This window comes from Ovis aries, chromosome 10 (assembly GCF_016772045.2).
Source record: "Ovis aries strain OAR_USU_Benz2616 breed Rambouillet chromosome 10, ARS-UI_Ramb_v3.0, whole genome shotgun sequence".
NCBI classification, from domain to species: Eukaryota; Metazoa; Chordata; class Mammalia; order Artiodactyla; family Bovidae; genus Ovis; species Ovis aries.
The window spans coordinates 23,567,379-23,580,397 of NC_056063.1; the positions used below are offsets into that span (position 1 = coordinate 23,567,379).

The 13,019-nt window shown below is 40.8% G+C and overlaps 1 protein-coding gene across 1 annotated transcript in view; it reads right to left on the bottom strand.

Annotated features, from left to right (window-relative positions):
* FREM2 (FRAS1 related extracellular matrix 2) overlaps window positions 1–13,019 on the bottom strand; it is a 161,196-nt gene that overhangs the window by 19,771 nt on the left and 128,406 nt on the right. The window contains exons 14-16 of the mRNA XM_027973602.2: window positions 11,513–11,816; window positions 8,186–8,317; window positions 4,816–5,147 (exon numbers count right to left, since the gene is read on the bottom strand). Of these exons, the coding sequence (XP_027829403.2) occupies window positions 4,816–5,147; window positions 8,186–8,317; window positions 11,513–11,816 (768 nt within the window). The remainder of the gene's footprint in view (window positions 1–4,815; window positions 5,148–8,185; window positions 8,318–11,512; window positions 11,817–13,019) is intronic.

Below are 13,019 nucleotides of genomic sequence, written 5' to 3' on the forward strand. Positions count from 1 at the left end.
ATACATATTGAAAAGAGACTAGAAAATATGCCTGTGTACAGTGATTGTGGAATAAGGAGTGAGTTCTTTTGTAAACTTTTGGTTTCCCAGCTTTCCATCGGAGAAGGCAATGGCACCTGACTCCAGTACTCTTGCCTGGAAAATCCCATGGACAAAGGAGCCTGGTGGGCTGCAGTCCATGGGGTCGCTAGGAGTTGGACACAACTGAGAGACTTCATTTTCAGTTTTCACTTTCATGCACTGGAGAAGGAAATGGCAACCCACTCCAGTGTTCTTGCTGGAGAATCCCAGGGCCGGGGGAGCCTGGTGAGCTGCCATCTGTGGGGTCGCACAGAGTTGGACTCAACTGAAGTGACTTAGCAGCAGCTTTCCATAGTACTATCATTACTTTCACTAACCAAAAAAACCTACATCACTAAAAATATTGACAAACTTGACAACATAGGAAGCAATGTACTTCATGAAAGTTATACATTTTGGATTCTTCTTGCTAGTTCTCGAAAAATGATTTAGAGTGGCTTACACATTTTTTTTTTTTTTAAAGAGTAAATTGGTGTGCTAAGTGGAAAGTAATGTGATGGAAAGAGATGACTTCTAACCCAGAGGTGTATGTTTCTAAACCAAAGTTTTTTTTAAAAGGAAAATTATTCCACTAATTAAAACAACTAAGAAAAAACATGCATACTTTTCCAGAATCATATTATGTCTTTTCATGGCATTTCATGTGGTTGAGGTTGGATTTCTGAACTTGTTCATTCCCCTTGAACGATGTTATCTGTTACTAATTAGGTGAGAGTTAAATCTCTGACCTTTCAATACTGCTGACCAGGCTGTGAAAGGCGGAATGAACTGAGATCTTTCAGTCTTAAGAGAAGTTGTTTACAAGAGAAAGTCTCCAAAAGAATCCAACAGTTTAAAATTGTAGTTCAACTGTAATGACTATTTTGCATCATTAGTGTTTTTCATTGTGTACCCAAACAATTTAAAAGTTTATTCATAAAAGAGGTCACACAAAACGATGGAGCAGAATAATTTTCAGTTTATCTCTATTTCTCTCTTCCTGCTGTATCTGCTTTTACATTTTAGAAACTAACTATTAAGAGGGATTTTGGCGTTGACTATCATTAGAGAAATTCCAAATTTCTTTTTGTTGGAAAGTACACTGTTAACTTTTATAAGAGTGAATATTTAACTCCTGTAACTCGACTTGGAGGGAGTTTAACATCTGTGTGTGATGTCCTCACCAGGTACCCATACAGACCCTGGCACAGAGTAGGTGCTTATTGAATATTTCTTTAATGAATAAGTGGGCAATAAATTAGAAAGAAAAAGCAGAACTAGTCTTATGTGTGTGTGTGTGCTCAGCTGTATCTGACTTTTTGCAACCCTTTGTATTGTAGCCTGCTAGGCTCCTCTGTCCATTGGATTTTCCAGGCAAGAATACTGGTGTGGGTTGCCATTTCTTACTCCAGTTGATCTTCCTGTCCCAGCGACTGAACTCACATTCCTGCATTGCAGGCAGATTTTTTTTTTTTTTTTTACTGCTGAGCCACAATGAATAAGATAGAAAAAGTAGAACCAGTCTTAATATTAGCTAAAACTAGTTGTAGTCACACTGAATAAAACTTAATAAAACTTCATTTGCTGTTAACAGAGAACTGTCTTGGATATTTCATGTGGTTCCTTCAGTTTGGCAACTCTGTCTTGTAGGTTAAATAATTTGAAGCTCAGAGGTTAGACAAGCCAGAAACCTTTAAGAGTGTGCTACAAACAGCTTTTTAATCACAAAGAAAACTGCAGAGACCTGGCAATCTTTCCAGGCAGTAGCTTTTGCTACTAAGAACATTAAAGATAAAAATCGGTCCTTCATCATGTTGTTCCTGGCAGAAGCAATTACCACTTAGTAAAATTTGTTTGCATAGTGATTACCTTGATCTAAGTTGGCAAGTCTAGAAAGGGACTAGAAGAGAGAAAGGCACATCTATTCACTGCTTGGCCAGGGAGATGTGGTGTTGGCAGAGGACAAACAGACCTGGGGTTATTTCTGTTCTTGTATCAGGAACAGAGAACAAAGTTTATTTGTCTTTCTTGCAATTTCATCTGTGACCATAACCATTCCTCATAGTCACCCAACTAAATGACACTGAATTCACTCAATTAAATGTCCAGATAAGTATCATGATGTGGTTAAGAGCAGAGGCTTACAAACGAATTGAATTGGGATGAGTTATTTGAATTCTCTTTGCTTCAGCATCTCCAAAAAGGGGAAAAAAATTTGCATTTGTCTCATAGTGTTGTTGTGAGGGCAGATTTAGTGGAAAAATGTAAGGTACTTAGACATGATGACAGGTATCTAGTAAACACTAAATAGATGTTAGCTATACTATTATTGTCTTCCCTGATGGCTCAGTTGGTAAAGAATCCGCCTACAATGCAGGAGATGCGGGGTCGATCCATGGCTTAGGAAGATCCCCTGGAGTATGAAATGACAACCCACTCCAGTATTCTTGCTGGGAAAACCCCATGAACAGATGAGCCTGGCGGGCTACAGTCCATGGCGTCCCAGAGAGTCGGACACAACAGAAGTGACTGAGCAGAGGGTGACTGCAGGCTTTTCAGTAGGGAAGCCTGTCTGGATTGCATGCAGAAAAGACAGAAAAGTACTGCCATTTTGCAGAGAAGATAGAGAACATTCTTGAGACTAGAAAGTGACCACAGACTAGATAAGACCTACAGAGGAGCTCCATGGTACGAAGAGCTTTTTAATAAACAAGAACCAGAACAACAATGGAATCCTATGACTATGTCCCATTGTGTTTATGCCAGTAGAGCCCATGACGCTAGCAAGATCCTGAGAGAAGAGCATCCAGCCAGAATCCAGGAATGATTTAATAATGGATCGAAAACAGGCTCTGTAAGGAACAATCAAAAGACTGGAGATACTTGTCCTCTAAAGAAAAAGGCTGATGTAGATGTGCTAACATGAGTCTTTTTTCTGGGGATAGGACTTTGTTTCTTTCATGTTTCTTCCAGGTGGCAAAGAGGGACTTGACGAGCTAACACTTATGAGGGTTTAAGTAACCTGCCCAAGAAGACGGAGCTAGAAAATGTCAGAGCCAACTTTAGGTCAGCATTGGCTAAATTTCAATACGCAGGCTCTTTACACCTCTATACTGTCTTCCTGTTGGTGTTCTCACTTGGGATTTTTAGTAATTCAAGCAAGTTTCTGGGTATTTGTTGCTTTTAGAGGATGTAGAGATAAAGTCTCACGTCCTTGGAGTCCAATAGATCCCAGACATAAAATATATGGCCATTTGACATCAACACCAGCAGAACTGGTCAGGATTTACAGCTTTGCTCTCGGAGTAAACCCACAGTTATAATCTACGTTTCCCTTGCTACTAGTTTTCTTATATTTTAACATCACAAGAATATAGCACAGAAATTTGAAAGGCAAGATATATTCTGGATACCATTTGACACTTTAATGTATGCACGTATGCTAAGCCTGCCAGGCTCCTCTGTCCATGGGATTCTTCAGGCAAGAATACTGGAGTGGGTTGCTGTGCCCTCTTCCAGGGGATCTTCCCGACCCAGGGATTGAACCCGCATCTCTTACTTCTACTGCATTAGCAGGCAGGGTCTTTACCACTAGCGCCACCTGGGAAGCCCTAGTTCAATGTATAAGCCTACTTATATAAACATTTTGTTCGGCCAGGTAGGATGGAGCAAGAGTTTTAATTCAAATACTCATTTCAAATTTAAGCTGCTGCTGCTGTTGCTGCTAAGTCGCTTCAGTCGTGTCTGACTCTGTGTGACCCCACAGACGGCAGCCCACCAGGCTCCCCTGTCCCTGGGATTCTCCAGGCAAGAATACTGGAGTGGGTTGCCATTTCCTTCTCCAATGCATGAAAAGTGAAAAGTGAAAGTGAAGTCGCTCAGTCCTGTCCGACTCTTAGCGACCCCACAGACTGCAGCCCACCAGGCTCCTCCGTCCATGGGATTTTCCAGGCAAGAGTACTGGAGTGGGGTGCCATTGCCTTCTCTGCAAATCTAAGCTACACCCTATATATTTTAGATTCTCTATTATAACTGCTAATGAAGACCGTGCTTCACCACCATTTTAACAACTTTGCTGCTGATGGTGGTGGTGATGAGGGGTGGACCGTGTGCATGTGCGTGTATTTTTTTGTGTAAATGTCTGCCTGTGTAGTATGAAGAGGAATAAGTAATTGTGGAGTAGAAATAACAAGTAATTGTAGAGTAGAATAAGTTTTAAATGAAAATACTTTTGACTGTGTTAGTGATGGACTATGTTAGTGATGATCCAGATAAGGAAGAAAAGGGGAGAAACTAGAAAGATAAAGGAGGCAAAATGGAGGTAGAAGGAGAGAAAGATAGACGGTAGGTAAAGAAGAAAGTAAGGGGGGAGAAAAACTGGGCTGACTCTGAGGAGTAAATCCTTATTTTAGATGGTTCATGATACATCCCAGGCATCTGGAACACAACACAAAAAATGCAAATGTATACTTTGAAGAGAAATTAGTATTTGCAGTTTTATAATATCAGAGTAGATTTGGAGCTTACAGCATAGTTATACGGTGTCCTTTTAATCCAAAGATAATGCTACTGACGCATTGCTTAAAAAAAGACATAGGTTTCTAGAAATAGATATGGATTTTTATAAAACTCATGCTAATCACCGACTCTTTCTTGTGCCCAATAACCTACGTCACCGAGATGGAAAACAGAAGCTGGGACTTCTGTCCAACCGGTTTGTCCAGTGACCAAAGCTCAGATGTTAAATGTCCATACCTGTCCATCGGTTCCAATGGTCCCTCCACAGTCAGTGAGCAGCTCGGACATGTCGTAGTAGCTAACAAACTCCCATAAGCAGGCCTCTAGGTTCAGGTTTCGGTAGAAGCGTAAGGTATTGGAACCTCTGATAGATGAGCTGTACTGGTAAGGATAAGTCTCTCCAATTATTTCTGGATTTTTAGTAGCATCAGTCAAGAAACCGTGGTGGGTCTTTACTTCGGTGTAATCCAAGAGGTTGGAGCACTTGTGGTTTCCAACACGGGTGCCATCAGGGCTGAGAGTGAGTTCAAAGTTGGAAAGCTCTTTGGTAGAGATTACAGGGAGCATGCCTACAAGGAATTGGGATAATCACTGTTATGTTTTCACCAACAGCAAAGGGCTTTGAACACTTGCTTTATAATCTCTTATCTCTTGAAAAGATAAGTGAGCAGTGATGGCTCAGATGTTAAAGAATTGCCTGCAATGCAGGAAACCAGGGTTCGATCCCTGGGTTGGGAAGATCCCCTGGAGAAGGGAATGGCAACTCACTCTGGTATTCTTGCTTGGAAATTCCCAAGGACAGAGGAGCCTGGAGGGATACAGTCACAAAGAGTCAGACACCACTAAGAGACACTTTCACTTTCTTTTTCAGTGATTATTATAGTGGTGTTTAGGACCCCTGAGGATCCTGAGAATTTTTCAGGAAATCTGTAACACTAGTGCTCTTTTCATGACTCTAAGGTATTATTTGACTTCTCCATGCTTATTTTCTCAGTAGTGTACAACGGATTTTTCCAATCTAAACTAAATCATATATCGTAATAGATTGAATGTAGAAGTAGATATAAGAATCCAGCTGTCTTTTATTAATCCAGACACTAAAGATATTTTTAAAACTGTGAAACAATGCCATTCTTTTGTTTTGCTTTATAAAGTACAGCTCTTTTTCTTAAAAGTATATTTTTCATGTTAACATGTAATGGATTTCTTGTTATTTTTTAACATTAATGAATAAGTATTTAACAATTCTTCAGTTTTAATGTTAAATACAGTTAATATTTAAGGCTATAACCCACAAAAATGAAAAGTCTTTGTGGCTATAAATAATTTTGAGTGTGCCCTCAGACCAAAAATTTTGAAAACTACCACCGTACAGTATTGGATAGAATTGCCCAACTTCTTCTATAGAGACCCAAATCGTAACTATTTTAGGATTTGTGAGCCATAAGGATCTGCTGCAACTGTTTAGAGTCGCCAATTCAGAGCCAAGATTGCCATAAGATGGTTTGCAAAGGAATTCGCATAACTGTGTGCAAGAAGACTTTATTAGGGATTATAATTTTAAATAATTTTCATGTATCACGAAATGTTCTTTTGGTTTCTTCCAAACATTTAAAAATGTAAAAAGCATTCTTAGCTTTCAGACCACACAAAAACAGGCAGCAGGTTAGATTCAGCCCATGGGATCTAGTTTGTTGAACCTTGGGGCAAGCAATGCAGCAAAAAGGGCTATGAAAGAGGTTTTCTCCTAGACTCTTTTCTACCTCTCTGTCTTAGATTCTCCCAGGGCAAAATGCTGGCCCCACGAAAGGACTCGTCAGCTTCTGTAGAGCTATGAGCATTGACTGTCTTAGAAAATGCTAAGTCAAGCTCTAGGAGATGCATGAGGGACCAGTCTTTCTATTAGGAAGGACTATTACAGGTCTGCCCTTCCCTGATGGTCTCCTCCGCTCTCTGCAAGTCTGAGTCACACCTCTCACGTGGTGAGAGGTCACATGGGTCTAAAGGTAGGGTGGTCAAACATGGACCCAACATTACATTATGAAACAAGAAGGGGCAGATTCCTGCCCATACAGCACAAATCTGGGTATGCAACAAGCAGACAAGGCAAAACGATGTCCTTTTTTATGAGGCAGGTAAATTCTACCTTATATATAAATTCTACCTTATACATATACATATGTATATATTTGTTGTTGTTAAGTCTCTAAGTCGTGTCTGACTCCTTTTCAATGCCATGGACTGTAGCCTGCCAGGCTCCAATCCCATGGGTGGAAGAGCCTGGTAGCCTGCAGTCCATGGTGTCGCTAAGAGTGGGACACGACTGAGTGACTTCACTTTCACTTTTCACTTTCATGCATTGGAGAAGGCAATGGTAACCCACTCCAGTGGGTTTCTTGCCTGCAGAATCCCAGGGACAGAGGAGCCTGGTGGGCTGCTGTCTGTGGGGTTGCACAGAGTCGAACATGACTGAAGTGACTTAGCAGCAGCAGCAGTATATATGTATATATATACACATATATATGTATATATATAATATTGCCTAATATTGCCATTAGCTACTTAAACTATAACTAATGTACCAAGTAATAGAATTAATGTTTATATACTTCAGATATAAAGTGAATTAAGAGGAACAGAATGTGAAAATATCTTCTGTACATGGGGAAATGTTCCTAAAGTGTGGATAAAGTTACTGACTCAGAAATTCTGGCCGCACTTCCCTATCCAGAGAAAATGAACACAAAATTATTGTTAGGGGCATTTTTATCTTATTTTAATGCCTAAGAAATGTCTTAGTTGTTGCAATAAATATTGGCAGAGATTTATGAGATTCTTGCTATGAAAAAGCAAATAGATGTTGAAGGCAGGGACTGAGATACCATGTGCTCTAATGTAAGTCCAAGTTTAAGAGTTTTGAAGGCATACTATGCCACTTCATAAAAGATAGCACATCAACCAAAGCTTTGTTTCATTGTGTTGTGACCTGTATGACATTTACCTAGTTTTAAACACTGAAATAGCCAGAAAAAAATAAAACTGGGCAGACAGATAGCAAAAAACACTCAAAAGAAGCAAGACTTGAAACTTAAGCTGTAAACTGAGCATTTATTGTACACTTGGTTATTCAGAAAACAAGCAGACCTCAGAGATACCACAGGTTTGGTTCTAGATCACTGCAATAAAGTCAATATCAAAATGAAGTGAGTCCCATGATTTTTCTTTCCCAGTGCAACTATACTGTAAAGTGTGTAACAGTGTCATGTCCAAAACACAATGGACCCACCTTCACTGAAAAATATTTTATTGCTGAAAAATGCTAACCACCACCCGAGCCTTCAGTGAATCAAAATCTTTTTGCTGGCGGAGGGTTTGAAATATTGAGAGAATTGCCAAAATGTGGCACAGAGATGGGAAGCAAGCAGATGCTGTTGGGAAAATGGTGCCAACAGATTGCTGGAAGCAGGGTTGCCGCCCACCTTCAACCTGTAGAAACCGCAGTATCTGCGAAGTGCAATGAAATGAGCTCTGCCTGTATTCAGTAAAATAAACCAGGTAAAGAGAAGCCCAAACGGTCTCCACGGCTTTGCTTACCCAAGTCACCTACCGTCTATGTGGGGCATCGTGACGGTGAGCTTGATGAGGTTCGTGTACTCTGAGTCCTCAGGGCCCGTGTAGCGCAGTTTAGCTGAGAAGGGCTCTGCTCCCACTATCCCTGGCACTCGGGGCTGGCAAAGACCTAAAGCACAATGAAGACACTTATGCTAGAAGAAGGTAACGGTTGACACCTAAAGTATATACATTTTTCATAGGCACTAATATTTTTCTATATACTTTAAAATTCTCTGTGGACCAAGGCATTGCTGAGAGTAGATACTATGAGGAATCAAAAGACCATGGTGTGAGAAGTAATTCCAGCAGACAGTGGCTACTTCTTAAGACTGGGAGTATCTTCTAAAGTTTGAGAAAAAATAGCTATTGTTCAATGTGATTTAACATGTGCTGCACATCATCGGTTATGGTCATATTCACAAGATCATTTTAATATAAACAGATACAGTAAAAATGACTGGAAAACAACAGGAGAAAAGTAAGTGTCAGTGCAGTTGCTCAGTTGTGTCCGACTCTTTGCGAACCCATGAGCTGCGGCACGTCAGGCTTCCCTGTCCATCACCAACTCTCAGAGTTTGCTCAAACTCGTGTCCATCGAGTTGGTGATGCCATCAAACCATCTCATCCTCTGTCATCCCCTTCTCCTGCCTTCAGTCTTTGCCAGCATCAGGGTCTTTTTCAGTGAGTCAGGTCTTTGTATCAGGTGGCCAAAGTATTGGAGTTTCAGCTTCAGCATCAGTCCTTCCAATGAATATTCAGGTCTGATTTCCTTTAGGATGGATCTCCTTGCGGTCCAACGGACTCTCAAGAGTCTTCTCCATCACACAGTTCAAAAGCATCAATTCTTTGGTACTCAGCTTTCTTTATAGTATAAGTAGTCAAAGGTCTGGCTAGTCGAAGCTATGATTTTTCCAGTAGTCATGTAAGATGTGAGAGTTGGGCTATCTATAAAGAAGGTAAGTGTAGTGTAACTAAATGAATGAGATTGTTACCCTAGAATTAATTACTTATGACTAGTCATAAAATTACATTATTTATAATAAAGCTAAAAATATACTCATTTTAGAGACAAAAACTAGAATCAGAGAATCTTAGAACTACCAAAATATATAGTTCTCTCTATATATGGGATTTCTTACAGTATGTGTACTATAAATTATAATTTATTTTCTATCTATCAAGAATTTTGACATGAAAATCTTTCTCCAATGTTTGCTTTAAGAGCACAGTAATGTCTTCATTTTAATATCATTAGAGAATTAGGCAACATATAATTTCTGTTTGGAGAAAACAGAGGAAATATACAGGTATTTATTGTTGTTCAGTCGTTCAGTTGTGTCTGACACTTTGCAACCCCATGGACTGTAGCACTCAAGGCGTCCCTGTCCATCACCATCTCCTGGAGCTTGCTCAAACTCATGTCCATCGAGTCGGTGATGCCATCCAACCATCTCATCCTCTGTCATCCCCTTCTTCTGCGCCCAATCTTTCCTAGCATCAGATTCTTTTCCGGTGAGTCAGCTCTTTGCATCATGTGGCCAAAGTACTGGAGCTTCAGCTTCAGCACCAGTCCTTCCAATGAGTATTCAGGGTTGATTTCCTTTAGGTTTAACTGGTTTGATCTCCTTGCAGTCCAACAGACTCTCTTCTCCAACACCACAGTTTCAAAAGGTATTTATGAGAATGTCAACAAAATCAGAATCAGGCCCTAGCATCAGGCATGTTTATTTTATTAATTAAGGATGATTCATTTTAAGTCTTTTTTTTTTTTTGGCACCAACACAATACTTTGGTTTTAAAACTTTAAAATCATACATTTTAATCCTGATAAAAGAACATGTTTGCTACATAGTTTATCAATACATATTGACCCTGAATATATAAGGGTGGGAGATGGTCCATATAACCTTTCTTGCTGCAACAAACATACTTCTGAAGAGTTGTATACAAATGGAATTTTTAGAAATAGAATCTCATAAAAAGAGTTATTTTAAAACTCTAGGTTAAAAATTCTGTAAAGTAGAGGGTTAGTTTATAAAGTGGATTTCCTGTCTTTCCAATGTTGTCTCCAGCCACATCTATTTCCCACCTCCACTGTGTCTGGGCTCCAGTCCTGCCTCATCATCAGTTACAGTCCAATTCACAAGATCATTTTAATATAAACAGACATAGTAAAAATGACTGAGAAACAACAGGGAAAAAGTAACTGTGGCTTAATTAAATGAATGAGATTGTCATCCTAGAACTAAATACTTAAGACTAGTCATAAAATACACATTATTTATAATAAAGCTAAAAATGTACCCATTTTAGAAACAAAAACTAGAATCAGAGTCTTAAGAGACCAACATAAATAGTTTTCTCTCTCTATATGATTTCTTACAGTATGTACTTCCCTTATTACCTCCCTTGTAATAATAGACACTCTTACGTACCTCTCTTCTTGGACTGTCCTTCCCCTCCTGCCCCAGCAAGCTCCTGCTCATCCAACAACCAGCTGAGAGTGCCCTGGCTTCACACCTTCACATGAGCCACCCTGCCCTGATCCGACCCGCATGTACCATCTGCTTCATCTGATCACCCCTCCTCTCCCCAACATGCTGCCTTATTTCTCTGCTTGCAGTTCCCAGAATACTCTAGGTTTCCTCATGCGTCTATGAGTCATTGCTCATGCCTTTCACCCACTCCTGTTTTCAAGATTCAGCTTAAGCATCTCCTCTTTGATGAAACCTTTCGTGATCCATTCAGATTAGAACTCATCACGATGACTTTTGCATTTCTGTGCCCGGGCCAGACTAAAATGTGTCTGTCTTCAACCTGAGTGTGAACTCTGGGAGGGCAGGAATCCTGCCTTATTTTTCATATTCCAGGAAAATTGGGACATTTGTGCAGTGATTGAAAAATGAACAATGAGTATATATTTGTTTTCTAATGACTATTTTTGTGAAGATAAATTATCATTTTAAAATACCTATCATTTTAAGAGCAGCAATGGCTCAGATGGTAAAGAATCCTCCTGCAATTCAGGAAACTAGGGTTCGATTCCTGGGCTGGGAAGATCCCCTGGAGAAGGGAATGGTAACCTGCTCTAGTATTCTTGCTTGGAAAATCCCATGGACAGAGGAACCTAGTGGGCTAAAGTCCATAGGGTTACAAAGAGTCGGACACAACTGAGTGACTAACACTTTCACTTTATCATTTAAAATTATCAATGTATCACAGAATACATGGGATATTTGGAGGAATGAATAACTAGAAATTAGACATACATAACATTTCTCAGTATTCCAGCGAACATGATGTGAAGACTGCCATGTACTACCTTCTCCTCTGCCGATGGTCACAATAGGACTCATCAGCTCCAAGCCTTCACTGCCGTCAGCATTCACAGCCCGAGCTGCACACTGCACTCTGGAGCCAGGCTGGAAGTATATGGAGTCTAAAGTGATCATCTTGGACGAAGTGAAAAAGGTGTCAAAGTCCACTTCTCTCATGGGGCTGGTCACGCCGTCGGGGCCGGCGGGGGCGCTGATCAGCCATCGGTACCGGGTCAAAGTATCATTGATGTTCTCACTTGCACAAATAGAGCCTGTTTTTTCATAGTCTGAATATTTAGGGTTGCAAGCCTATGGGAAACAAATAACTGTGTTAGGGCCACAGGATAGAACAAGGTGGAAATTATTCCTCTTAAATTCTCTCTACTTTAGTATCTTCGGTGCTACTTTTTTTTCCCCCAAGTCAACAATGCTATTCACGAAACTTTCAAGCTTTCAGGAACTCTGATCTTGCATTTCAAACAGCTTATGGGGCTTTTCCACCTTTAACTTGATAACTTAAGTAAAAGTGACACTCATTTCATCATCTCTCGCATCCTTAGAGTTGTTGGATCATCCCTGTTCTTTCTCTCCCCCACTTTCCCCTTTTTAGTTTGTCCCCCATGTCCAGTGGGTCAGTGAACTTGGTTGACTCTTTCTGTGCACTGTCTAGTAAGCTGGTCCCTTCTTCCCATTCCCAGCATCACCTTTCTGTCTAATTCAGAGCCTTTCTAGTCAGGGGACCATTGCTGCCATGGTAGCACTTCAATACAACCCCTCTGCTCATGTCGTTCTTCTGGGCAAGAGCTCCCTGCTGCTGCTGCTGCTGCTAAGTCGCTCAATCGTGTCTGACTCTGTGCGACCCATGGACTGCAGCCTACCCGGCTCCTCCATCCATGGGATTTTCCAGGCAAGAGTACTGGAGTGGGGTGCCACTGCCTTTTCCCAAGAGCTCCCTGCTACCCAACAAATGAAGTCCATGTTCCTTAATACATTTCAAGGCTTCTATTACTTGTACCACATAATCATTTCTTGCCTTGATAATCCAGCACATACTTACTGTATACCTATTATATATAGGTCATTATACCAGGGATATTGCGATACAAAAATAAGTAGAGGAAGGGTCGGATGAATTGGGAGAGTAGCACTGATACACATACACTGCGTGTGTTAGTCGCTCAGTCGTGCCTGACTCTTTGTGACCCTGTGGCCTGTAGCCCGCCAGGCTCCTCTGTCTATAGGATTCTCTAGGCAAGAATACTGGAGTGGGTTTCCATTTCCTTCTCCAGGGCATCTTCCCAATCCAGGGATCAAACCCATATCTCCTGCATTGCAGGCAAATTCTTTACTGTCTCAGGCACCAGGGAAGCCCAGCACATACACTACCATGTATAAAATAGACGGCTAGTGGGAAGCTGCTCTAGAGTGCAGGGAGCTCAGCTCAGTGCTCTGTGATGACTTAGAGAGGTGGGAGGCAGGCACGAGAGAGAGGAGATATATGTATACAGACGG